Source organism: Sciurus vulgaris, assembly GCF_902686455.1.
Source record: "Sciurus vulgaris genome assembly, chromosome: 3".
Lineage (NCBI taxonomy): Eukaryota > Metazoa > Chordata > Mammalia > Rodentia > Sciuridae > Sciurus > Sciurus vulgaris.
Window position 1 is genome coordinate 154,159,894 of NC_136463.1, and position 26,799 is coordinate 154,186,692.

Sequence of the window (26,799 nt, forward strand, 5' to 3'; positions counted from 1 at the left end):
AATCTGCATTACTAATGAGTTATCAAGTGATGTGCATGGCAGGGTCCACATTTTGAGAACTCTGCCTTAAATAAAACTTTTATATAATAAATCACATGCCCCTCCCTCTTCTTTTGCCTTACAGAGTAGTCCTTGATTCCCAAATAAAATCTCCAGAAAGACACATCAGGTTTCTACTTTTAGCTTTCACATGAACAAAAGTTTCTTTCTATTCCATATATGTTTTGATTGCACTGCTTATGCCATAGCTCACTGTGGGGCTTACTCATAAAACAAAAATAAAGAAACACATCTGGAGTTACCTGCTGTGTATGTAATACATTCACTGAGCATCTTAAGTTTTGTAAGTAACATGGCAGGGACAAAGATGGAATTATTTTTTGGACCCACTCATAGTACTCGAGCATTTTATTTTATTTATGTATTTATTTACTTATTTATTTTGGTACTGGGAATTAAACCCAGGGGCACTTTACCACTGAGTCTTTTTTATTTTTTAAGACTAAAAAATCTCACTAAACTTAGTCTCACTAAGTTTCTAAGGCTACTCTGGAACTTGTGATCCTACTACCTCAGTCTCCAGAGTCACTGGAATTACAAGCGTGTATCACCAAACCAGGTTCAAGCATTCTATTTTAAGAAAATAATCTTTTTCTGGTTTGGGTGACTTCACAGGCCTTTATTCATGTGACAAAGACTCCCAACTCCAAATGCTTCCTACTAAATCACTACTTTCTTCTCACATCTCTTATTTTTTTTTTGGAAAAGTGCCTTTGCCTGGGCCACCTCTTTTTATTAGTTGTTAAAATTTCGCTTTATTGAGCACAAGTACCCACTGTAACAGGAGGGGAGTACAGATAAGGAGTTGAAGCAGCACCAGGGAGCAGAACCCTAGATGCCCTGCCAAAGTATGCAATAATTATTCAAAGCCATAAATCTTGAAGTCTCAGGGGGATAGAAAACTCTGGGAAAGGGTAGAAGAATGCTTTGCATGTTACTTTTCAAACTTTTGCTAAATAAAACAAACCACTTGTCTTTTACATTCATTGGATACAAATCTATATTGCAAGTTTATTTATATTTGATTGAATTATTAACCCCCAAAATGATACCTTTAAAATCAGTGAAATTACAGTGCAGTAAAAAAGTACTAATGACAATTAAAATTATAGCCTATTTATTTCTTGATCTTAGGTATATCATTTATAGTTCAATTTTCAAATTGTTGAAGTGAAAATAGTACCATAGACTAAAGGAATAGGATACTTTTTCAGAACCTTGAAGTACGGACCTGTAATCCCATGAATCTCAAGTTTAAAACTAGCTTCTTGAACACTGTGATCATTTTGTAGAAAGTATTGAAAAGTATTTTAGAATTTCTGTACCTTTTACTTCTAGTCTTTTATTTAAAATTATTCTAGAAGAGACTTCATTAAAACATGATCCTAAGACATCTTTTTAGCCCACCCTTCCCCTTGGTGACCTGAAGGACAAAGAACATTAAAATAAACAGCACTGTTTGCGTCATTTTATTAAAATAATGACAAACTCAATTTCTCAAACTAAAAACTTAAGAAAACCATGAGAGCCTTAGCTTAACTTAATTCAGTTACTTAAAGAAATATTAAGGACAGAAATACAATTTTATTTGGGCTTCTTGATATTTCAATTCAAGTTTAAACAATGTTTATAATTATTCTCCCTGGGCAGTAAGTTCTATAAGAAGTAAGTAAGAAACTGTCTGGTTCTAGGAAACTACTGCTAAAAACAAGTTAATGATTACTATGGAATTGAACATTTCACAACAATTATTCTCCAGCAACAATCTTCCATTAAAAATACTGAAGCACTCATTGGGAAAAATGTCTAGCACCTGATGTAATCTTATATTTGATTCAAATTAAAAGAAGTTTACAAACACATCAATAATGAACTTAGACTTTTCTTCTAAATTCTAACAGCTACTAGGCACACAACATTTTTATACTGAATGAAGTAAATGGAAAAAAAAAAAAAGAAAAATGTCTAGCCTTAATGTAGAATTTTGGGATAAGAACAAGTGGAAAGAGTTCTTCATACTTCAAAGTTTAAAAACCCCTCTATTTAATTCTGTCATTTCTGCCAGCTTGATATAAAACAGAACTATTTTCAGAACAAATTAGGCTTAGCCTCTCTTTAGATCCTTAAGAAAATAAAGAAGCTTACTATATAGCAGTACCTATATTTCTCCTTGGCTTGATTGAATTACTTAAGTATCTAAGAACTGTGCTCCTTAAGACTGACAGAATTTCTGTGATTGCGTTTAACAAAAGGAAGAGTAAAAAAAGCTAATGGCACACTATTGGGATAATAAATGTTGACAGACACACAGGGATATTAAAATTTTCAAAAATTTCACTACTTTTTTTTTTTTTATTAAGTTCTCTTTTCTACTCAGTCTGAGGAAGGTATCAAGTACAATACGGAAGAAACAAAAATCTAAGCATGGCCATTTGGCATCAAAAGGATGATAACCTTTCTATTAAATTAGTCAGAATTGGGCTGGGGTTGTAGCTCGGTGGTGGAGTGCTTGCCTAGTATGTGTGTGAATCACTGGGTCCAAACCTCAGCACAACATAAAGATACATAAATAAAGGTATTTGTCCATCTACAACTAAAAATATATTTTTTTAAATCAGTCAGAATTAAAGCAGGTATACACAAAGCAATGGCTACTAAATGTCAAAATGTTTCAAAAGCCAATACCAAGATACCCATGATCTTCATTTCCATGGACAGACGATTTTTCTTTTCCCATTTTTTAATTAGAGCTTTATAGTTATACATAGTGGCTGGGTTCATTCTCACAAACTCATACATGCATGGGAATTGATTTCAGTTCATGATCTCCCTCTTTCCCTCCAGTCCTGTACATATTCTAAATAGGTCAAAACAACAACAACAACAAAAAATACTCACTCATGTAACGGAAAGTCTCCTCAGCAAGGACTGGAGAGAGGGCATCAGATGCATGCTGCTGCTGCTGCGGTGACTGTGTCCAGTCCTGATTTTCATACAGAAAGAGAGAGTCTACTCTTAGCTTATACTGTGGTAACTGTTCCTCTAGCAGATTCACCAGCTCAACTTCAGGGAGATCCTCATTGGAGCAGACATCTAAAGAGGAGAGTCCATGTAAATGAATCCAGTACATTTCAGTTTCTTATACTAAAGAAAAAAAATTGATGAAAATAGTTTTTCAAAAGTAGGAAACCAAAGAGACATCAGACAAGATCACTTCTCCACAGATTTTTATTAACATGTTCTAGTACTACAGTTAGTCTTTCTCAAGATTTTTTTTTTTATTTTTACAGACTGCATTTTGATTCATTGTACACAAATGGGGTACATCATTTCATTTCTATGATTGTGCCCAATGTAGATTCATACCATTCGTGTAATCATACATGTACATAGGGTAATGATGTCTGTCTCATTCCACCATGTTTCAGACCCTGGCCACCTCAAGATTTATTTAAAAAGAGAACTTCTAAAGTAAAAATGATACCAGAAAAATTTAATTACACATTATCTAAAATATATTGTTTAGTGACTATAATAACTATGTTCTTAAAATTTTAAATGAATTGGAACAATTTTCTTATTTCCTCCCTATGGATCTATTTAACACTGTTTTTAAGAGATCTGACCTTAACTTATATGCTGGGTGGTGGGGTGGGAAGGAGCAACACAAAACAACCAGTGAAAAATAGCCAGTTCAAAAGGGATTAATTATAGTTTCTTTAATAAAGTATATAAAGTGATTCATAGAATGAATCTTCAAAATCTAAAAAAAATTACATTTAGTACATTTGACATTTTAATCATTTTTTTAATTTTAAAGATATAATACACTAAAAGCTTTAACTACTTGACAAGAAGGAAATTTAAAAGAGAAGGGGAAAAAAAAGTTTATTCCTAAAAAAACTTTTCTAGCCTTCACATAATATAATAGTATGATATAGAGAAAAAGAACATCAACTTGTAAGTCAGATAGTCCTGAGTTTGAGTCCTGTCTCTGCATGTACCACAATATAATACTAGGTAGCTTACTTAACCTCTGAGCCTCAGCCTCTTATTCTATAAAATGGAGATGGTGACAGTATCTGATACTTCTATGGCTGCTCTATGAATTGAGATAAATGCATGAAAAAAACTTATACTAGGTTCAATACCTGACACATCATGGAAGCATTCTCTAAATGTTAGTTATTTTTATTATTGTTTTGCTACTGAGTATTTTACACCTGGAGATCAAATCAAGGCAAAGATTCCCATAACATCTAAATAATTACAGAAAATCAGTGGTGGAAGGCACTTCAGAAATCATTCAATATTGCCTCCTACATAAAAGAAATTAAGACTTTAAGATAGGTGACTTGCTGAGGACCACTGGATTTGTATCTCAATTTCCTATCCAGCACTATGCCCACTCCACCACAGGTCACCTCTTATTGCTACCTCTCATTTACTTATAGGACAAAGGCAAACCACTGGTCCTAGAAGGCAAGGTCACACACATCATTTCTCTACCATCCCACATTATTTCCATGTACTTCCTAATTCCTTCAGGTGCCTAGCCTGATTTGTTTTTCATTCTTAGTACTATAAAGAACATGGAATTTGGCATCAAATCTAGTTCCTAAATCTGACTTCTCCACTTATTAGTTATGGAATGTTAAACATATGATTTACTCTTTCTGAACCTTAATTTCCCCCATTTGTAAAATAAAGAGATCATTTCCCATATGCAGCAGTTAGAAGTAAATAAAATAACAATTAAGGTACCCAGGGTAATACTTAGCACATAGTAGGTACTCACTGAATACCATTCATATCATTATTCTCTAACAGGCACATTGTCCCTGAACATAGTTAGGATTTTCTTCTTTTTGCATCTGCTCCTGACTTCCTGGTCTCAAGACTACCCATCATTTAACAACTCCCAAATTTAGCCATTGATATAAAAAAGAAAGATGTTTAAAATACTAGGGTTTAAAATAGAGAAAATACAGGATGTGATATTTTCCTTCTTACTTTTAAGGATCTGATATTTCCTTTGTGGGTGGTACAAAGGAACATGCCCTATCTGGGGAGGAAAAAAACCCCAACAAAGTATTTAAGAACACAAACCTTAAAAGAATAAACTTATACTACTTGACCTGAACTTACCAATTACAATTTAATGAGTCAAATACAATGAGACCAGCATCCTTATCACCCAGGATAATATCCAATATCCAGCATCCTTATTCACCCAGAAAAATAAGCAGTGGCTTCATAACCACAAAGAAAAAGATGAGGTTCATTTAAACTTTAATTATGATTCTGCTAAAATTCAGGGATTTTATTTTAATACGTGTTAATGAAATTCTCTAAAAATTCAAGGTCACCAATTTCCTACTTCTAAAAAAGTAATTTAATAAATGAATGCACAAACCAGGCTTAGTAAATTCAGTTAAAAATTCTTCAGCCTAGCTCCCTCCTACTTGCTTGCATATTTCTAATGTACTATTTTATTATTATTCTGTTTGTAACAGACCTGGCAATGCCCTCTTTACCATTTAATCCTCCAAACATCTCTCACAATAAGCCTACTTCTTTCCAGCCACATTGCTTCCATTGAGGTTCAGGATTTTCTTTTGTTTCTCTTAAATATGGCCTCAAAACTGGTCTGCATGCATTGCATTCAAATTACTCTCCACATCATTTATCACTCTCCTACATAATGCTAAGAGAGTTTAAATTTCATCTAGCCAGTATAAAAAACCTCATGGAATACTTTAGGTAATGAATAAAGATTTCAGAAGGGCCACGCCTGCTGGTAGTAGAAGTAAATTAATACTAGAATAAAGAATACTAGAATGTGGTCCAGAGATCCACATAACAAACATTTAAAACAAGGTACATAGGGCTGGGGTTGTAGCTCAGTGGTAGAGTGCATGTGTGAAGCCCTGGGTTTGATCCTCAGTACCACATAAAGATAAATAAATAAAATAAAGGTATTTTGTCTATCTACAACTAAAAATATATATACTAGAAAAAGAACAAGCCATAAAAACATCAAACTTATCAGCAAATAATCTGCCCAAAACAAATTTTAAGTCTTCCAAGGAAGACAACAAAATCCAAAGAGCTAACAATTTAACAGTTATAATACTCAGCATCTCATAAAAAATTCCCAGATATACAAAGAATAAACTAATTTAAGTCCATAATAATAAGAAGAAAAATGAGGCAAGAGAAACACTCGCTAATGACAGAGATGACGGAGTTAGCAAGCAACACTGAAACAATTATTAATTAAAGTGCTCAAAGATTTAAAAGAAAAAAAAAGCACTTAAACAAGAAACAGAAGATATATCCATAAACTGGATATATCTATAAACAGGATAAAACTAAAGTACTATCTCAAAAATGAAAAATTCACTGGATAAGATTAACCAATTAGATATTCTCCAGAAGAGAAGAACAGGAAAACCTGAAAGCATAGCAATGGAAATTATCCAAAGTGAAGCATAGAGTAAAAAAGATTGGGGGGTGGGGGGAAAAAGAACATCAGTGATTGCTTCATAATACCAAATAAACATGCAACCAGAGTCAGAGAAGAGGAGGAGAGAGGTAAGAACCAAAAAATACTGGAAGAATAGCCCAAATTTAATTAAGACTATAAATCTATAGGTCAAAGAAACTCAACAACTTCAAGCAGGATAAACACAAGGAAAACCACACTAAACCAAATTGCTAAAAACCAGTGATAAAGAGAAAATCTTAAAAGCAGAGAAAAGGGATATATTACATTAAGGGAACAAAGAATGAACTGACACTTCACTGGAAGCAATGCAAGGTACATAACAATGGAACATCATCACAAAAGTATGCAAAGAAAAAGTCAACTTAGAATTATTTACCCATAAAAATTCTTTCTAAAAAGGTGAGATTTTCTTTTCTTTTTTTTTCAGATAAGCAAGAAATAAAAAGTGATAGAAATGGTAAATATGTGGGTAATAAGCCTCTTGGTCTCATAATTTATAATTAAAGTTTATGAAGAAAATAATAAATGTATTATATGTATAACATGTAGATGTAAAAGGCATGGCATGGCAATAATACATAGAATGGTAGGGGAAAATGAAAGAATATTATTTTAAGGATACTACTTAATGAAATAGAAGAGTGTTATTTGAAGATAGGTTATGATAAATTAAAATACATATTGCAACTTAGAGCAACTATTCAAACAAACAGAAGATACAGCTACTAAACCAACAGTGGAATTAGAACAGAATCCTAAAAAGAATACTCAATTTTTAAAAATGAGGAAAAAGGAAGAACAAATAGAAAACAAACTGGAGCACAGTACACTTAACTAAATTAATAATTACATTAAAAATAAATGGTCTAAATGTTCCAATTAGGAAGCAGAGACTGGGTTAAAAATAAAAAAGATAACAATTCAACTAAGTTATCTGTATGAAGTGTCCTTTAAATGGGAAGAATCATAAGAGTTAAAAGTTAAAATATGCAAAAATACAATATCAATTTTACACAATCTTTTTCCAAATACAGAGGGGAGAATACTTCACAAGAAAATCAAGCAAATGCATTGCAAAAAAAAAAAGCACAAACCCACAGTCCCCATTGATGGAATTAGGACACACACACTAACACACACACACTCTAACAAAACATTAGTAAATCAATCTAGCAATATGTGAAAAGAAAAAAAAATTTTTTCATTTTATTCATTTAAGTAATTTTATTAATTTTTATCATACTTTATTATTTATTATTTTTATCTCTCATTTTAGATGAGGACAACCCAAATTGATAAAGGGAATTCTTCAGACAAAATGGGTGAAAGACTAATTTTTCTCAAAATATGGCAAGAATATCTGTTCTTACCACTTTTATTCAACAATGTACTGAGATTCTGTCCTAGTCAATGGGGCAAGAAAAAAATAAAAAGGCATCCAGATCGAAAAGTAATATGTAAAACTGTCTCCAGCTGCAGATGATATGACGGTATCTTAGAAATTACAAAGGAATCTACAAGAAAGTTACTAAAACTAATAAGAAATATAGGCATTTGCAGAATACAAAGTTGATATAAAAAAAATTTCATTCCTATATTGAGGGAAATATTAAAGAAATAAGGTCCTTTAAAAACAAAAATATGTAAGATTAAATTTTACAAAATGTAAGACCCGACCAACAAAAACTACAAAATACTATTAAGAGAAATTAAAGAAAACTTAAATAAATGAAGAAATATAACAAATTCATGGACTGGAAGGCCCAAAATTCTTCAGATGTCAATACTCAATAGAATAATCTATGTAATTTCATTCAAAATTTCAACACTCCTTTTTAACAAGCTGTATCTTGTAAAAGATCTTAGATGGTCAAAATAATTTTTGAAAAAGAAAGCTAGAGGATTTATATTACCTGATTTCAAGATTTACTAGTTAGAGTATCAAGACAATGTGGTATTTCTGTAAACAAAGACTTGATATTTAAAGGAATGCAGTAGAGTCCAGAAACAGACACACATATACATGAACTAAGTGACCTGCAATGGAATTACCAAGGTAATTTAATAAGTTTAAAGATAGCATTTTCAATAAATGGTACGGGAACAATTAAATATTTGACTAGAAAAATACACACACACACACACACACACACAAACCTGGACCCTAACTTCATTCTATACTTAAAATTAACTATAGCCAGGCATGGTGACACATGCCTATAATCCTAGCAGCTCAGAAAGCTGAGGCCAGAGGTCTCAAGTTTGAGACCAGCCTCAGCAACTTATGGGAGGCCCTAAGAAATTTAGCAAGACTATCTCAAAGTATAAAACAAAAAGGGATGGGGATGTGGCTCAGTGGTTTAGCACCCTGGTACCAAAACAGACAAACAAAAATAACTATAAAATGGACCACTGAGCTAAATGTAGAATCAAAAACTACAAAACCTTTAAGAAAAAATAGGACAAAAATCTTAGTGATTTTTCAGATATTCAAAGATTTCTCAGAAATGAAAGTGAACTGTTATGCCTCGCAAGCGCAAGGCCCTGGGTTCAATCCCCAGCACCGCAGCAAAAAAAAGAAAAAAGAAAAAAAGAAAATGAACTGAAGCAAAAATTGCTCAAATAAACTACATCAAAATTTAAAATTTCTGCTTTCCAAAAGACATCATTAATAAGAGGAAAGGAAGCTAGTTAGAGAAAATATTTGTAATTCATTTATTTAACAAAGAATATGTAAGAAACACTTATAATTCAATACTTACAATTCAATAATAAAACATTAAAAAAAAGAAAACAGGCAGGGTTGGGGATATAGCTCAGTTGGTAGAGTGCTTGCCTTGCAAGCACAAGGCCCTGGGTGCGATCCCTAGCACTGCAAAACAAAACAAAACAAACAGGCAAATGACTTGCATAGAAATTCAAAATGAGATCCAGAAATGGACAATAAACACATGAAAAGATGTTAAACATCACTAGACATTAAGAATATATAAAATAATACCACCAAGAGAAGCAGGTACACATCTACTAGAATGACTGAAAAACAAAAGCACTGACCTTACTGATGATGTGGAGCAATCTGTAGCCCACAGGCCAACTCCAGCTTGTTGCCTCTGCCTGGCTTTATAAATCAAATTTCACTGGAACACAATTACACTCATTCTTTTATGTATTACCTATGGTTGCTTTTCTGCCATAACAGAGATGTTGCAACCTCACAGTAAAATTGAATGAACTACCATGCTTAACACAAGTGGATTAATCTCAAAAACATGTTGTAGCACAAAAAAAGCCAGCACAAACATTTTAACTTATCTGTAATTCTAGAATAAGCAAATTTAATCTATAGTGGCAAAAGCAGATTTATTATGCCTGGAGCTAGAAGTAAGGAGTGAGGAGATTTAGTTACAAGGAAACTTCTGTAGAAAGATAAAAAGTTCTAAAACTTGGATTATACTGGTAGTTATATGAGTGTAAATATTTGCTAAAACTCAAACTGTACACTTAAAATGGGTATTTATTTAATAAATGGGTATTTATTTTAAATGGGATATTTATTTTATCTTAATAAAGATGGTTCAATAAAGCTGATTTTTATTTTATTTTTTTTAAACACAGTACTGGGGATTAAACCCAGGGGCTCTGTACTACTGAGCTATATTCCCAGCCCTTTTATTTTTTATTTTGAGATAAAGTCTTACTAAGTTGCCCAGGCTGGCCTCAAATTTGCAATCTTCCTGCTTCAGCCTCCCGTAGCTAGTGCAGCAATATAGCTGAATTAAAAACAAACAAACAAACAAACAAAACACAGCTTTAGGTTTGGATGGGTGTCAGCATTTGGGATTTTTTTGATTTTTAGAAAAGTGGCACTGTGTTTTATATAACATTCCCATCTGGTTTTCTAGCTGTATCCCATATTTAATATATCAAAACATCTTTAGTAAACATGAATATTCTCAGATAAATCTAGAAGAGGCCACACAAACCAGAGTAAATAAATTTTAGAACCAAAGTTTGGAAAAAACTTTTGAATTTTCCGAGTTTTTGTTTTGTTTTGTTTTGTTTTAAATTTAGCATTGCAGATGAGACGTTAAGGTCCTGTACCTATGTTTGTATATCCTGTAGGTCCCGAGAGCTTCTCATGTGCTAGGCACTGTTGTCAGAGTACAAAACACACAGGTAATCCTGTTTTCACCCTGTGGTGAGATAAGAAGATTGGTGCAATGCAGTCTCTGCTCACTAGTGGATCAGAGGGCATATGGAAGTCAGACACAGACGAGGAACAGCATACAAGGGAGCTTTTGATAATGCAAAAGGTGACCAGGGCATGGAGAGATTAATTCAGTCCAAGGAGACCAGGCTGGAGGGAAGCTGAGGTTTCAACATGGCAGGTCATATAGGGCAGATTTAGGTGTTTGCATATTATCCTATAAGCAATAGCACTTCAGTATTATCAAACTGGACTTACCAGTGATGCTCTCCGAGTCTCTGTGATTGCTACTCATGAGGTTCTCTTCACCTGTTGGTGATGTAAAAATGGCATTCTGGGATTGACTCATGCAGGACCCTTTCTTGCTTTGGTTGAAAAGGACAGCTTTGGTATGAATCAGGGTAAAGGAAATCCATCAAGCCATTTAATAAAGAAATAGATGTAGTCATAGGGATGTTTTCTTTTGAACAGATTTTCTCTGATGAGTCAAATGGCATCTGCAGCAATGAATGCTCTCATGTGATTATCATCGCTTGGACAGTCATGACCTAAAACAAAGAACAGATCACATGATTAGAATTCAGCATGTTCTTTAATAAACAGTAATCTAATTACCTGGCAAGTCTGTCAATTAAAAATAGTTTTCTAATGATATACATAACAACATGCATAAGTGTCAAAGGAATTATGCTGGAAAAAGTCAAGATGAAAAAAGTATATGGTTTATAACTTCATTTAAATAAAAATTCTAGAAAAAAATAAACTTATCTACAGTGACAGAAAATAGATCAGCAGCTGCCTGAATTGGGGGAGGAATTACTAAAGGGCAGGAGAAAAAGTCTGGGGGATGATGAATATGTTATTATTTTGATGGTGGTAATGACTAAGTGTGTGTGCTTTTGTGTGAAATGTGATCAAATTGCATACCTAAAACAAGTAATTTGATGTATGTTAATTATTTTTCAATATAGCTATTTACATTATTTTTAAAGGAAATCAACTGTTTAAAGGTCTATAAAAATATCATAGTGTAGGAACTAGAACGTATATAGAAATAAAATGTAGTACACTAGTACAGAGGCCAGGAAGGAAAAACAGGGGCATCCTGCTATTAGGCTTTTATACTACATGTCAAATAGTAAAATACTATTTGAAGGCAGACCATTATAAATTAAAGAGGGAGGTAGACTATGATAAATTAAAGAGGTATTCTATAAACCTCAAAGTAAACAATGAAATAACTCAAGAATTATAACAAACCAATGAAAGAGATGAAATGGAATAACACAAATCAGGTTTCTCAACCCTGCCCACTATTGTCATCTTGGGTCATTTGGGTGGCACATGGTGTGCACTAAAGGATGTTTAGCAGCAACCTGTCTTGTACTGACCAGGTGTTAGAAGAAAAAGTTATTTTCAATTTCTAAGAAAACATTTTTTAAAAAGTAATGTTACAGATTTGCTTGTGAAAAGGGAAGAGGGGGGGAGAGCGCAGAAAGAAGAAAGTGAAAAGGAGGGAGGAGGAAGAGGATGAAAAGGGAAAGAATAAAAGCAAATGATCTCTCACACTGGTCTGATTTAAGCTGATTTTTAAAAAGAACTGTGATTCTTTTAATCACATTTTAATCAAAGACCACAGTGAAAATCTAACAATAACCTTGAGATCTTCTGTTCACCGGTTAGTTACAAACTAGCTGGTTTAATCTCATTACCATTTCTATTTTTTTAACTTCAAATTTTTGTATTTGTATATCACACAAAAAAACACAAAAAATTGCATATGAGTTTTGACAATGGATTCCAGAACTTTGCTCTAAAGCACTGCTTTGTAATTAGCGCTGGATGTTTTGTTAATTGTTTGGTTTGAATTCTTATATACAAGAATAGAGAAAACCAAGTTGAACACAGAACTAAGTCCACCTCAAGAGTCATGCAAGGAGAATGTCATCCAGGACAATCCAGGAACCTGGGCAGCCTGCACACCATGCAGAAGGTCAGGGATCTGAAAATGGAATGTTCCTCCTGATGACTCCTTAGAACATGCCCTGGTCTAAATCTGAACTCAGTACACTCAATTTGGAGTAGCAGCAGTAAGTATAGTACATGTATGCACCTCGACATTATTCAAGTCTGAATTTTAATCTCATTTACTGCTTTTCTTACCTTTAGCACATAATTTGCCATTTCTGAGTCTTATTCTTCATTGCCAAGATGGGGGTATTAAATACCCTTATAAGAAAGACCAGACATGAGGATTAAATTAAAAAAAAAAAAAATTTCCCTGCTTGGTACCTAATACTCAGGAGACACTCATTCCTTTCGACTTTTCTCTACTACAGCTTGGGCATGAGGAGATGTTTTCTACCTAATATTTCTTAGGTTTCTGTTCAAGTATAGAACAGATGCATTTGAAGATAATCTGAGTAATCTCTTTGTGCTCCTGGGAAAAAAGTAACAAGGAGCACAGAAGAGATTACTCAGGTAATAAAGGAATAAAGTAATTTAGGAATATAGTAACAGTGTCATAAAACTGGGAATACTGAGGGTATTATTACCAAAGTTTATTCCTTTGATATTCTGAAGAAGGTATGCTTTTAAGAGAAAGTCTTAACTTTCTCCATAAACATGGTGGCTATATTAGTTTCTACAGCTGCTAAAACAATTTCTGCAAACTTAGTGGCTCAACACCACCCACCCCGGTATTATCTTACAGTTCTGGAGGTCAGAAGGACGAAACTGTTTCATTGGACCAATACCAAGGTGTTGGCAGAGCAGCGTTCTCTCCTGCTGGAGGCCCCAAGGGAAAACCCATTCTTTGCCTCTTCTACCCTCTACAGCTATACTCCTTGGTTCAGGGCCTTCTCCACCATCTTCAAAGCCAGCAGTACAGCATCTTCAAATCTCCTTCTCCGATTCCATTGTCCCACTGCTGCCTTTTGCTACCCAAATATCCCTTTGTCTCCTTCTTATAAGGACACCTGTAATTATGTTGAAGGCCCAACAGGATAATCCAGGATAATCCATCTCAAGATCTTTATTTAGGCATGTCTGCAAAATCCTTTTTGCCTACTGTAACATTCACAGGTTCTAGGGAGTCGGGTCTGGATACTTTTGAGGGGCCACTGTTCAGCCTACCATGGTTAAAAACATGAATTCTTCAGCTACAGTACCTAAGTCTGAATTGCAGAGCCACCACTTATAATTTATGGTGATGTAATGGGGATTAAATGAGTTATGAGGAAGAAAAAGTAGTATCAGTCTCAGGGTATTATTGGGAGAATTACATGAGTTAATACACACATAGGTCTTGGAATAATGCCACAATATAAAGTAAATGCTATATAAGTATTAGTTATTTCTATCACCAAAGAACATTCTTATTATCATTATCATTACTATTATTGTACCTTACACAACGTTGGGTGCAATGGAAAGTCTATCACTGATAGCTTGATGGCATCTTCTCTCAACATAAGAAGTCAAGAAGTCACATTTACTTCCTGCCCTCTGACAAACTATGTTAAGTTTAGGGCAATTATTTTCTTTCAGTCTCTTAGATGTACAAATAAACAGAAAGCACAGTCAGAGTTCCGAACTTGGTAGAAACTAAATTTTGACAAGCACAAACAACACATTTTCAGTGCCTTTCCTAGTTTAGATACACATATTCTCAGTACTTCTTTGAGAACCACCTACTTTCTCTGCTGGATCTTAATTCAATCTTTTTAGAAACAACTGCTTTTGTTTAAAAAAAAAATCAAGCACATGTTACTTAACAAAAAAGCAGGTCTCTAATTCGAGAACATATAGGAGGGGGAAAAAAGTAATTGAATAACTTATTTTAATAAGAGACAAAAAGACAAACCAAAACAGGTCATTGATCTAAACATTGCTGGTAGACAAAACATGGCTAATTACTTAGTTTAGCTCAGTCATGGAACTAAATGGTCAACAGTGAATGCCTAAATGTAGGCCCTGTGCCTTAAAAAAAATCTTGCTACTTCCTTAAAACAGGATATTCTGGTCAAAACAAGGAAAGGGATAAAACAACCCAAGGAGAAAAAACTTGTGGGAATGTAAAGTCTGGAAATACAGTAAATATAATGACTTAATGAAACACTGACACCGGAAATATACTTCCAAATTTAATTTTAGAAACGATATTTGGCTTTTACTTTGGCTGCTGATCTACATGTAGAAGCAGGAACAGTGCCACTTACCAACTCTGTAGCAGCTGCCCGGGCAGTGGCAAATAAACCCAGACCAAGATAAGATGTGTAATTTTAAAAATAAATTCACTATGTTCCTATATTACATAATAGATTTTTGACAAAGACCCATTAATGGGAATGTACCTGGACACACCACAGACAAAATGTACCAAAAAGAAACACAGTAATTTAAAAATCAAATATTGAGCCACATAAAGACTCCACCATGGCTTCAGTACTAAGAGTGAGGGCAAAAAAACCCAAGGCGGCATGTGTGTGGAAGGATGTCACCACCAAAATCCAGCCCAGCTAGGGAACAGCAGACATCCCAAAGGCAGAGACCATGAACCAAGCCCAGCTGCACTGAGTCCACAGAAAACTACACTGGTTACATCCCAGTAGCTGTTCTACCAGCAATTATACAGAACAGCACAGCTAGTCTTCCAGCAATCTGTCTCTCCTTTTTTTTTTTTTTTAATTGCCATTCAATTTATCAATCACTAGGGTTTTCAGAATATGAAATGCACAGAGGCAGCTCTACTTACAAACACTGGCTTCCAAAAGGCTGCTAAATCCAACAGTTTAAACATCCAAAACCATGAGAGAGATTTAGGCTTATGGGTTCAGCATTTCCTCCTATCTTATATATTTTGGGCATTTTCTGTTTAGAATGAACATTTGCGGAGGCAGGCAACCCCTCCTTACCACAATCTTCACCAACAGAAGGGCAGTAACCTCTGGCAGCTAAGGAATCCACATCAGAGCTTTGCCTGCAGATAAAGGACCTGGAACCTATGGTGCCATCTGTAGTTTTCGATAAGTTTCCATAGAGCACTTTCATTCACTATGCTTAGCCTTTAAGGTGCTGAACTCCTAACCTTTACCTGAATTAACCTCTGACTAAGTAGGCATTCTATTTTAATAATGATCCTCTGCTAAAACCATTTCTGATAGTTTCATAACAGCTAAGCTGCTCTGCCTGAGATGAGGGGAATAACATTTTTCTTTTTCTTGAAAGGAAGAGGGAAGGAAGAGAGATCCCATGGAGATGACAGCAGCTTGGAGGACACAGGAAATCCTAGGGAGGGTTTTGGCATCTCCATAACATGAAACTGAAAGTCTGAGTCAACTATTTACCTCTTGAAGGATCTGGACACTCACTGACATTAGGTGCCAGACATACTAAAATATTAGTTTATAAGGGCAGTTGCTACCAAGAATTATGATCCAGGATATTAATAAAATCATCAGTTATTTTAGTTTTAAATATTTTTTTGTTATTATTGAGGCAGGATCTCACTATGTTGCTCAGGTTGCCCTTGAATTCCTGGGCTCAAGTAAACATTGTCTCAGACTCCACAGTAGCTGAACTACAAGTGCATACGACTGGTTTTGTCTTTTTCTTAAACACAGAAAATAAGATCCTTTTGATTAAAGTAATGGTTAAAGAAAGGAAAAGTCAAATAGAGGTCTTTAAAAAATGAGTAAAGCAGAGTAAAAGGCACTACAGAGTTTGTGGGTTTCCTGTTCTCCCCTCTGCCCATCCCCACAAAATGACAGAAACACCTCAAGCAGAGGCATTTTATATAATAGAGATTCTGGGGTTATGTACTATACTTTTGGGACCAAATAAATCCTTCTCCAGCAAGTCAGAAAGCATTTTCTCTAAATGTAGATTGGCAAAATTTAGTTAGCAGATTAAGTTTAAAGAAAACTATCTATTGGAAAACCTAGAAAACTTTATGGAAGATTAAGAAATAGGTTGAACAATAGATAGAATTATACTGTCAGACTTAAGAGTATTACTAAAAAAGATAATGAAAAATAAATAAAAGTAAAGTAAAAAAAAGTATTACTAAAGCATTAATCTCTAGGGTATATAAAGAACTCAAAAAACTTAACACCAAAAAAAAAAAAAAAAAAAAAAAAAACCCCAATCAATAAACAGGGTAAGGAACTGAACAGACACTTCACAGAAGAAGAAATACAATCTATCAACAAATATATGAAAAAAATGTTCAACATATCTAGCAATTAGAGAAAGGCAAATCCAAACTCTAAGATTTCATTTCACTGCAATGAGAATGGCAATTATCAAGAATACAAGCAACAATAAATGCTGGCAAGGATGTGGGGAAAAAGGTCCATTCATACATTGCTAGTGGGAATGCAAATTGGTGCAACCATTATGGAAAGCAGTATGGAGATTCCTCAGAAATCTTGGAATGGAACCCAGCTATCCCACTCCTTGGTTTATAGCCAAAGGACTTAAAAATCAGCAGCTCAATTCACAATAGCTAAACTATGGAACCAACCTAGGTGTCCTTCAACAGATGAATGGATAAAGATAATGTGATATATGTATACAGTGGAATATTACTCAGCTTTAAAGAAGAATGAAATTCTGGCATTTGCAGGTAAATGGATGGAGTTGGAGAATATCATGCTAAGTGAAATAAGGCAAACCCAAAATACCAAAGGCCAAATTTTTTTTCTGATATGCAGATGCTAATTCACAATAAGAGTGGAAGTGCTAGGGAAGAATAGAGTTACTGTAGATTAGGTACAGGGGAGTGAAGGAAGGGGAAGAGGTATAGGGGTAGGAAGAACAGTAGATGAAAGAGATGTTACTATCTCATGTACATATATGACTGCATGACTGATATGATCCTACAACATATACAATCAAAAAATTCATAAATGAATTCTACTATCCTACATAGCTAATTAGAACAAATTTTTAAAATTCAAAAAATTTTTAAAAAAGAAAAAATGTTGGGGGGCAGTAATAGTTTTTGCACAAGGAAAAGAAAAAATATGGTGAAATTCTATGTAGAGATAGAACTGGAGAAGAAAAGAATGGGAAGTACTTTTAGAGAATCAGAGCTAATATGAACTAGATTGCTGATTTCTATTTGGTTATAAAATTTGTTTGTGATTACTGATTTTTTTTTCATTCCATCACTGGCATAGTACTTTGTATGTTGGATGGCTGCTTTGTTGATATGGTTAAAGTTGCTTTGCCTGCTGTTAAAATGCTAGTGGGACTGTCCTGTGATGCAATAAATGGTGTATGCAGGGAAAAAAAAGTATTACTTTATAATTCATAATTTGTAATTTCCTCAGGACTCAGCTTCAAATCAAATAGCTAAGAAGACCCCTTGAAATGGTGCTTTCACATAACAGTAAGGAATATAATATTTTTCAAGAGCATTAAGAAAAAAATGGTTTTCATTATATTTATTAGCATATATTAATTATACAAAATAATGAGTTTCTTCACACATGCATATAATGTACTTTGGTCAAAATGTAAATTGCTTTGGGTTGCTTAAAATGATCCTAAATCCTTCAGTTATTTAAAAATTATAGTACTTAAGGCCTTCATAAGCAGAAGGTCCCATGTAATAGATGCCAAAAGCAAAACTGTAGGCAATACTGCTCTTCAAATAAACATTATCACTGACATTAGGACATGTAATCTTACATGACCAGGAACAGGGTGTAACTTAAAAAGGGGAGTGAGTGATGTTCAGGATGGAAGAATAGTGATTACAAACATATTTATAAACACATGTAATTCAAGAACTATTCTAGCATTATCTGCATGTCTTAGACATGTAACTATTTTAATAATGTAACTCTCCTAGGCAAGAGAGTTTCTAATTATATTATGGTTAAACATAAGACTCATTTTTCAAAACCAGTTGTCACAATCATCTCCAGGATTTCAAGATACACTTACTTTTGAGTAAGAAATGACATGTATTAGATGATTTTGATTTGCAAATGAAATTTAGGAAATGAATAAGAACAGATAATGTTTTGGTTAGCTGTTGGCTATTTGTAACTCAGGAGACCATGAGATTCTGAGCTTAAAGATACAGTTAGAAAGTAGCTGAGGTAATTCAGGAATTCTCTTCCTTGACCTGCCTTTAATGACTAGTAATTACCAGTTCTTCAGGATTTTCTCATGAATCCTCTTGTTTTTCTCCTCAGAAATCCTTCTACTTCAAAGGCTTTAATTTCCAACTGCATGATAGTCAATCCTCAAGTTGTATCTTTAGTTCCAACTGGCATGTCAAGACTTTAAACTGGAAATCTCAATATCAATTTATAATTGGTACCATAAATTCCTTACATTCTAAACTGAATTCCTTTTTCTTCTCCCATGAAATTAGTTTTTTCCTGCTTCACTGACAAGTTAATAAATCTAAGTCATCTTTCCTCTCCTCAATCCCTGCTTTGCATGCGGTCACTGATTCCTGTGAATTTATTCTCCAAGGCTACTGTGCTGGTCTTAGTTTAAAGCTATCTCTGTCCCTGCCTGCTTCAAGAGCTTCCAACCTGGTCCTTCAGCCTGGCTTTCTTACTCCAGCTAGCATGGCTCTTGGAATACAAATTGCTACTCTGCTTGCTCTGTCCGTTCTCTCATTGTGCTATTCCTTTAATTCCAGTATCCTTCACCTCTAAACTTCTGGCAACTTGGTTTCTAGCACAGATTTTTCTATGAGAAAAATATACTAACTCTATGGGGGCCAAACTACACAATTCATTTGACACTTAAACTGTATATTAAGATTAGATATTCTGGCTTAGTTATCATTTGTTCGTGAGTTTGTTTAGTGTGACATCTCCTCCAGGCCTGTTCAACTTTGAGTACACTGGAAAAACTTCAGTTTCTAGACCTACACAACTGAGGAGGATATAACACTACACCATGAGAGTTTTCATGAGCAGGAACTAGTTCTCTGACACTGAAAGCATTTTAGATAATTCATGACTTCACTGGAGAATATACCAAATGAAACTACATTGCAGAAGTTTTCTAAAATCAGCTTATAATGGTAAACAATTTATAATATGAGCATAAGAGCTTTGAGTTTCAAATGAAAATGATGAATATACTTGCATTTCTGTTCCAATTTTAGTCTTTTCTAATAGTAACAGTTAACACTGATAGAAAACTTACTGTGTGCCTAGTATCACATTAAATGATTTTTGCCCATAATTCTCTTTAATTCTTACAACATCCCCATGAAGTGGATGTTATTGCCACCATTTTATAGACAATGATATTAAGGCTTAAAGATTTATTACCTTGCCTAAAAACTAGGAATGAAACTTGTTTCTCTAAAGTTGGGGACCTCTAACCTCTAAGGTGTCCTGACAAAATACTGGGAGTGTGGGGGACAGAAAGTGTACATGCAGCTTGGAAAAAAGCCTCAGATGATTCTAATACAATCCTATTTCTCCATTCCACTTTTAAAAAACACATACTGATTACTGAAGAAAGAAGAAATTAAAAAGGGGGAAATAAACTCTGTTAAGTAGTTTATATTTGCTCTTAAAATTGAGCTATCTGGTCCCAAAGCTGAGTAAATTTACAATGACGCAGAAGTGATCTGTGTTTTTATATACAACAGTTGCCTCTTTAATAAGACAGCCCCAAATCTGAATTTAATTCTGCCTTTAAATGGGTTATTCTACAATTACAACAACAACAACAACAACAACAAAAATACAGACCATTACTATAAATTGGAAAAAAAATGTTACTTGTTTTGAGTAATAAGTGGAATACAAATCAAAATAAATCATTCCAATAAATTAAGTCTACTTATATCATACTATCTTGTAAACAACAGGCATTCAATAATCATGTTAAATGAACAAATAGGCTATGGTTTAGTTGTATTCTTACACTCGCTAACAGGACAAAAAGTAAACTACATGAGACTTAAGAACATCTGAAAATTGAAGAACTTCTTAGTCCAATCTATAAAAAACTATTAGGCCTCTCATGGGTTTCAGTAATAGTGGTATGTGTATGTGCAGGGGTATGCCAATAAAGCCCATCATTTACACTGTAGTTGCAAACATACCCTAGAGATGGAATTAACAGCATTATGGTAAACCCCCCAAGTCTTCAACATATACATATATTTTTGGCTTTCGACAGTCTTCTTATTTTAAAAACATTGACGGTAAGATGTTTTCCATCTAATGTTAAGACATGATAACGAGGAAAAGTCCAAAAAACTGCTATAGGAGGAAAAATATGTCTTTATATAAAAAAAAATGAAAATAATTTGATGACTCGAGGCCATTATTATAATGTATGTAATAATGTATGGTGATATCCTCCAGGATTATAAGATCTTAAAGAGTTCTTTCTCTATATATTAAATGATCCCTAATTCACTTATTTTTTCTTTTATAGATTTTAAGCCCAACTCTAATTTTGTTTCCTTTTCCTGTGAGGCTATCAGCTATCACACTTCAGTGTTGCCAGTGTGCTTCTCCCCTTTCCAACCTGATGTTGGGCTGAGAAACCAGATAACCAGGTTATCAGAGAACCCATAAGGTGTCTGCTTGAGACTGAACCCCAGGACCTGTCTTTCTACCCCTGGCTGGTTTCCCAAGAACCTCTGTCTTTCATCCCTCCAGCACCAGGGATTGAGCAGGCATTCTTTTCTTCCTTTGGCACTGTTGCCAAGTGCTTTTCTCACCTGTGTTCTTTTTCTTAGGCTGGCTCTGAATACACTCTATTCTTTCTTTACTACCTCCCAAGAAAAGTACAGGTCCTTCTTTTCTTTTGTGAGAATTTCACTGTTGATACATGCAAATACATTACATTACAAACATGGAAAAAAGGTTTAGGAAATCTTAAAATTTCTCATTGTGATTTTGTTCTTTACCAGTGTTTAATGAAGCCTCTTCTTGGATTATCCCAGAGGACAATGTGTTCCCTTTTCATTTCTCCATTACACTCTGAGCTCCTTTAAGGAAGATATCTTTTATATGTCCAAAACCTAATAGCCACTGACAGATTTAAAAGACTACAATACATGTAATACATTAACTGTCCAGATTAAAATTCAACACACTGAATTAGAGAAAATTAATGAACAGCTTGTTACTAATAGATTTTTCGTTCATGATCAACTAAATGATTACCTCAAAGAGCAAAATCAAGCAAAGATTAAACATTCTGAAGAAAACACTCTATTTGCTTTATGAAAAACTCTACATAAAAGAGTTGTGTTAGCGTGAGTTCAAAGCCAGCCTCAGCAAAAGCGAGGCACTAAGCAACTCAGTGAGACCTGTCTCTAATAAAATACAAATTAGGGGTGGGGAGTTGACTCAGTGGTCGAGTGTCCCTGAGTTCAATCCCCGGTACCCCGCTGCGCAAAAAGAGAGTTGTAAGTTGTGTTAGAGTAATCTATCATTTTTATAGTAATGACACAGTACCACTTTTCTTATAATAGCTAAAAGAACTGAACCTTTATTTGGCTTTCATTAGTGTTTTTATGCTCTCTACTAAGCATCTGCAGATGATTATAAATGCATTTAAAATAAGGCCTGCATCAAATGAGAAATGATTCAATGTCTTCTTTTCAAAATTCACAACTGCTAAAATAAGCCTCATTTGTAGTCTTCAATTTTGTGACTCAAAAGAAAATAAAAGCAAATTCAGAGGTTTGGCCTAGTACTAACTAAGAAAGATGAGAAGGGTAGAAAATATTTTTTTTTAAGCTGTTAAGTTTTATGGTTTAGGATAGTAGCACCATCTCAGAGACATTGTATTGGTTTCCAGGCTCCTCCTCCTCCTTTCTCCAGACAGAGTGCTCTTTCTTAATCAACAAACTTCCCTTTGTTTTGATTTATAACACTGGCCTGAAAATTCCAGCACTGTACATGACATGCCTATGACAGAAACCAGTAAGAGCAGAGAGCAGAGCTCTGTCACTTGGATTCCAAACAGCATTTACTTGATAGAAGCGGTAAATTTTTAAGCAGTCCATTTTCTAAGTTCACTTGCATTTTAAATATAAAGAAGCAGTTAAATTCTCCTGATGGGTCACAAAATCATGTGAAAAGAGGCCGTAGCAAACTTAGTCACCAACCACAGGCCTCCCACCACAGGCATGCCCTCTACGACTTTCTTAAATGCCCTTTTTCTTCTGATACAGTTCCATATCACATCTTTCTCACTCTTCTCTGACCTCCCATCTGTTCTCCACTTCTCTCATTCCTCCAACAAATTCACACAATGTATAACTAACTTCCTCTTCAAACACTGAGCATTAAGTGTAAACATAGTCTCAATCATGCTCTTGCACACTAGTTGATGGGGGTATGAACTAGTAATGGTTGTAAAAGAGGAAGTAGGTGCCTAGAAGACAGAAAGGAGAAACTGACTTTTCATCATATGCCTTGCAATTTTTTGACCATGTATATATTCATATCCAGTTAAAAAATCATGAAACATGAGTCACTACTGCTGCCTTATCTAAACTGTGCTCCACTGGCTATCCTTGTCCTCTACTAGCTTCACCATCTTCCTTGGCTTATTAATATGCTCAAAATCTTCTGCTTTACTAAAAACAGAAAAAGTTACAAAAGTCTCCCTTTCCCAAGACTTTGGTTTGCCCTCTATCAACTGCCCTCTGAGGTGATGTTTGCACAACTTCTCCAAAGAGTGTTTTTATTTTTTCTGCCCCATCTCTCATTCATACACTTCATCCCATAACCTGATTTCTCCTGAAGTCACTCTCCCTTCCTCCACTGAGAGTCCCCGCCAACCAATCTATCAAGACTTTGCCAGTTGTTAAGCCATTTCTGGTTCAGTATTGATTGATGACTCCCTACTTCAAGTTTCCTTCCTTGGCTCTCCTGGGACCTACATCTTCCCGCCTGTTCTTAGATCCCTCACTGGATCCCCAGCACCCTCTTCTAGATCCTTAAATTTTATACTTTCCAGAGTTTTGATTGTGACTATACTTTTAGTTCTTGTTGCTATTGGATTTGTTTTTAATTTTTTTTCATTTACCTTTGTGTCAGCCAACTACCACCATGGATTACACTGGTGAGTTGGTTAACAACTCTCCAAATGGTTCTTCAGACTGCTTCCTGAGCTCCACTCAAATTTCCCACAGGTTATTTAGGATTCACTGAATGCTAGATTCCTCCCTTCCTCACCCTGCCACAGCCAATCCATTAATAAATCTTGTACAACTACCATTGTATACCTCAAATCTACCCACTCTTCTCCACCTTCTCTACCCGCATCTGAGTTCAAGGAACCATCTTCTCTCAGTTTACAAACCAACCTTGTAACAGAACTTCATGCTTAAATTTCTTACTCCTCTTCCTTCTCTATAAGGCCGCAAGAATCATGTTTTTAAAACTAAACTCCTTCTTTAAAAAAAAAAAAAAAGTTCTCATGATACCTAGAATAAAAGTCACACCTTTAGTCACAGTCTTATAAGGTCTGGCCTGGCCTGGACCCTGCCTGTTCCCCTTCCCTCACCTTCTTGCAACACTCTCCTCCTGGGTCATCCTAAGTCACTGAGTTTCCTTTTGTCACTTCTTTTCACCTCCTTCTCCTGTTCTCTCCTTTCTATGGGCCTCTGTAACTGTCATTTATCATACCTAAAATACTATTCCCGCTTGTTCTTTGTATGATAACTACTTTTAATCCTTCAAGTCTCAGCTTAAAAGTCATGCTTGGAGAGAAGTTACCAGTTCACCTGATCTAATGTAGTCTCCCCTGCCCACCTTTGTTCTATAACAAAGCATCTTATTTGTATCTTTCATAGCATTATAATTTATTTCCTGGAAGTCCTCTTAAAAGAAAAGGGAAGGTGCCAACTCCTCCCTTTCCTTCTCCTTCCTGATCAGAATGCAAATACAATGGCACAAGATCAAGCAACTGAATAAATAATTATTGAAATGAACTAATAACTAAATTGGTGGGTGGATACTTTCACCAATAACACATATAATTCATCAAGTACACTGTTACACAAAATAGTGTAACATTCTTAAATTAGGCCCTATCCTAACTGTTCCTTTACCGTTTGTGACTTCAAAAAGCTTTCTAAAGAGTAAGAACTCAAGTTTGGCAAACACTGGCAGATAAATATAAATAAGCTTCAAAGATCTCAACGATGTTTATAGAGGGAATTAGTTTTACCTCTATACCTCTAGAAGACTGTATGCTCATTTTCTAGCACAAATATAGGGTTAAACAGAATGTCCTGAAGGTTATATTAGTCAGTGGTAAAGCTAGGTATAAAATCAGAATATTCCATACAAAGCGGTCAGTTCTAAAAAAAAAAAAAAAAAAACCAATAAAATTATCTCAATTAAAAACTAGTCAATTAGCTATTTACTAAACAGCTTTCAATAAATGCCAGGTGAATTGAACTAAAGAGTACACAAAGAGATAAACAGAAGTACATGACAGCCTCTGACCAAAAGAAGGTTAAAGATTTAAGAAATTTAATATTTAATGGGGAAAGCACTAATGATCTCCATGATCTAGATTAGACCTAATATCTAAGGATCTAAGAAACCTAAGACAATAAGATAACACTACTAGTTAATAAATATTTAATAGGTATTATAACCTAACAGTTCTATAGATAGTGTTGTAGGGAGAACTCTTTTCTGGCTTCACATAGGACATAAAATTTTTATGAGTTTCTTAAGAATGAAAAAATTTTGGTGAAAATGGGCTATCTATTAGGATAAAGTAATTTTTTAAAAGCACCCGCAGTCTCCAAAAACAGACCCAAAAGCAAGGGCAGTATACAGACCAATCTGAGCGGTAAGAATTGTGGGTAAGGTATTTGGAGATCTAAATCTGACTAGCTCAACATAAGAAGTCTGAACTTAATCCTGTAGGAAACAAGTTTCTAAATGGAAAGTGACATTGAGGAAAATAAATCCACTGGCAGAATGGTGATAAATTTCAGAGATAGAGAGAATGGAGGCAGAAAAATAATTAGGACACTTTATCACATTATATATGGATTACTTTAATAAAGTCATAAAACAGGTGAATGACAACAGTAAGAGAGAGAAATTTGTGAGGTAGTGAAAACGGGACTTGTCAACTAATGATCTGAGATTCAATGAATTTTTCTGTCTTCAAAGATAACCACATCTGGCATACACTTCAGTTATTCAGACTTGAAATCACAATTTCCTTGCATAGCACACTTGAAAGTTCTCTTCTCCAGAGCTTTGTTCCCTAACCCCCAAACTGGCTTCTCCAACTTCCTTCCCCAACCACATAATATAGTCCAGTCAAAACAAAGGACTGCATTTACTAAATCCCTAGGCACAGCAGGAAGTTCCCAATCCTATAATTTTGTTCATGCAATTTCTTCTATCTCTGATGTTCTCTCCAAATTCTACAGATTCAAATTCTAACCATGGTTATATTCAAATTCTAACCATTCTTCATACACCAGCTCAAACGCTACTTTTTCCACCAAGCCTTTCCAGAAGCCCAACTCAAGGCAAGCAATCCTCCCATCACTCTCTACTTTTTCTAAAACATTTCTAAAGCATCTGTTTATCATCTCCTCTTATAATTTGTCTATCCCTGGCAGTATACATACTCAATTTGTATTTGTATTCCTCCCTGCTTCTCTCTCAAGTAGTAAAAGGCTAAGAACAGACTCAGAAGATAGACCACTTGAGTTTGAATCTTTGCTGTTTATTAACTAACGTGACATTAGGCAAGTTATATAACCTCTCTATGTTACTATATATTTATGTATAAAATGGAGATAACAGTAGGTAGTTCATGAGTCTGTCAGAGGATTGGGCTTGGATGGTGTAAGCACCATAAATGTCTATTAAAAACAATAAATCATTCTTCAAAGTAGAAAAACACTGAATATTCTGTTGTGTAATAGTTGTAATAAAGCTTTATGACCCATATAAGGAAAGCAAAAGGTCAAAATAAGCCAGTGTCTAGATATAATTAGCTATACACAAATTCTTCC

At 34.6% G+C, this 26,799-nt stretch overlaps 1 protein-coding gene across 8 annotated transcripts in view; it reads right to left on the reverse strand.

Moving 5' to 3' along the window:
* Positions 1-26,799, reverse strand: part of TRAK2 (trafficking kinesin protein 2) — a 56,228-nt gene that overhangs the window by 25,985 nt on the left and 3,444 nt on the right. For 3 of the 8 annotated variants that reach the window (XM_079130574.1, XM_079130576.1, XM_079130578.1), the window contains 2 exons: positions 11,040-11,329; positions 2,959-3,153 (listed from right to left, as the gene is read on the reverse strand). In XM_079130574.1, the coding sequence (XP_078986700.1) occupies positions 2,959-3,153; positions 11,040-11,130 (286 nt within the window). In that variant the 5' untranslated portion in view covers positions 11,131-11,329. Of the gene's footprint in view, positions 1-2,958; positions 3,154-10,675; positions 10,768-11,039; positions 11,330-21,504; positions 21,605-26,799 lie in introns of all 8 variants that reach the window. The other 5 variants (XM_079130577.1, XM_079130575.1, XM_079130580.1 and 2 more) reach the window with 4 other exon arrangements.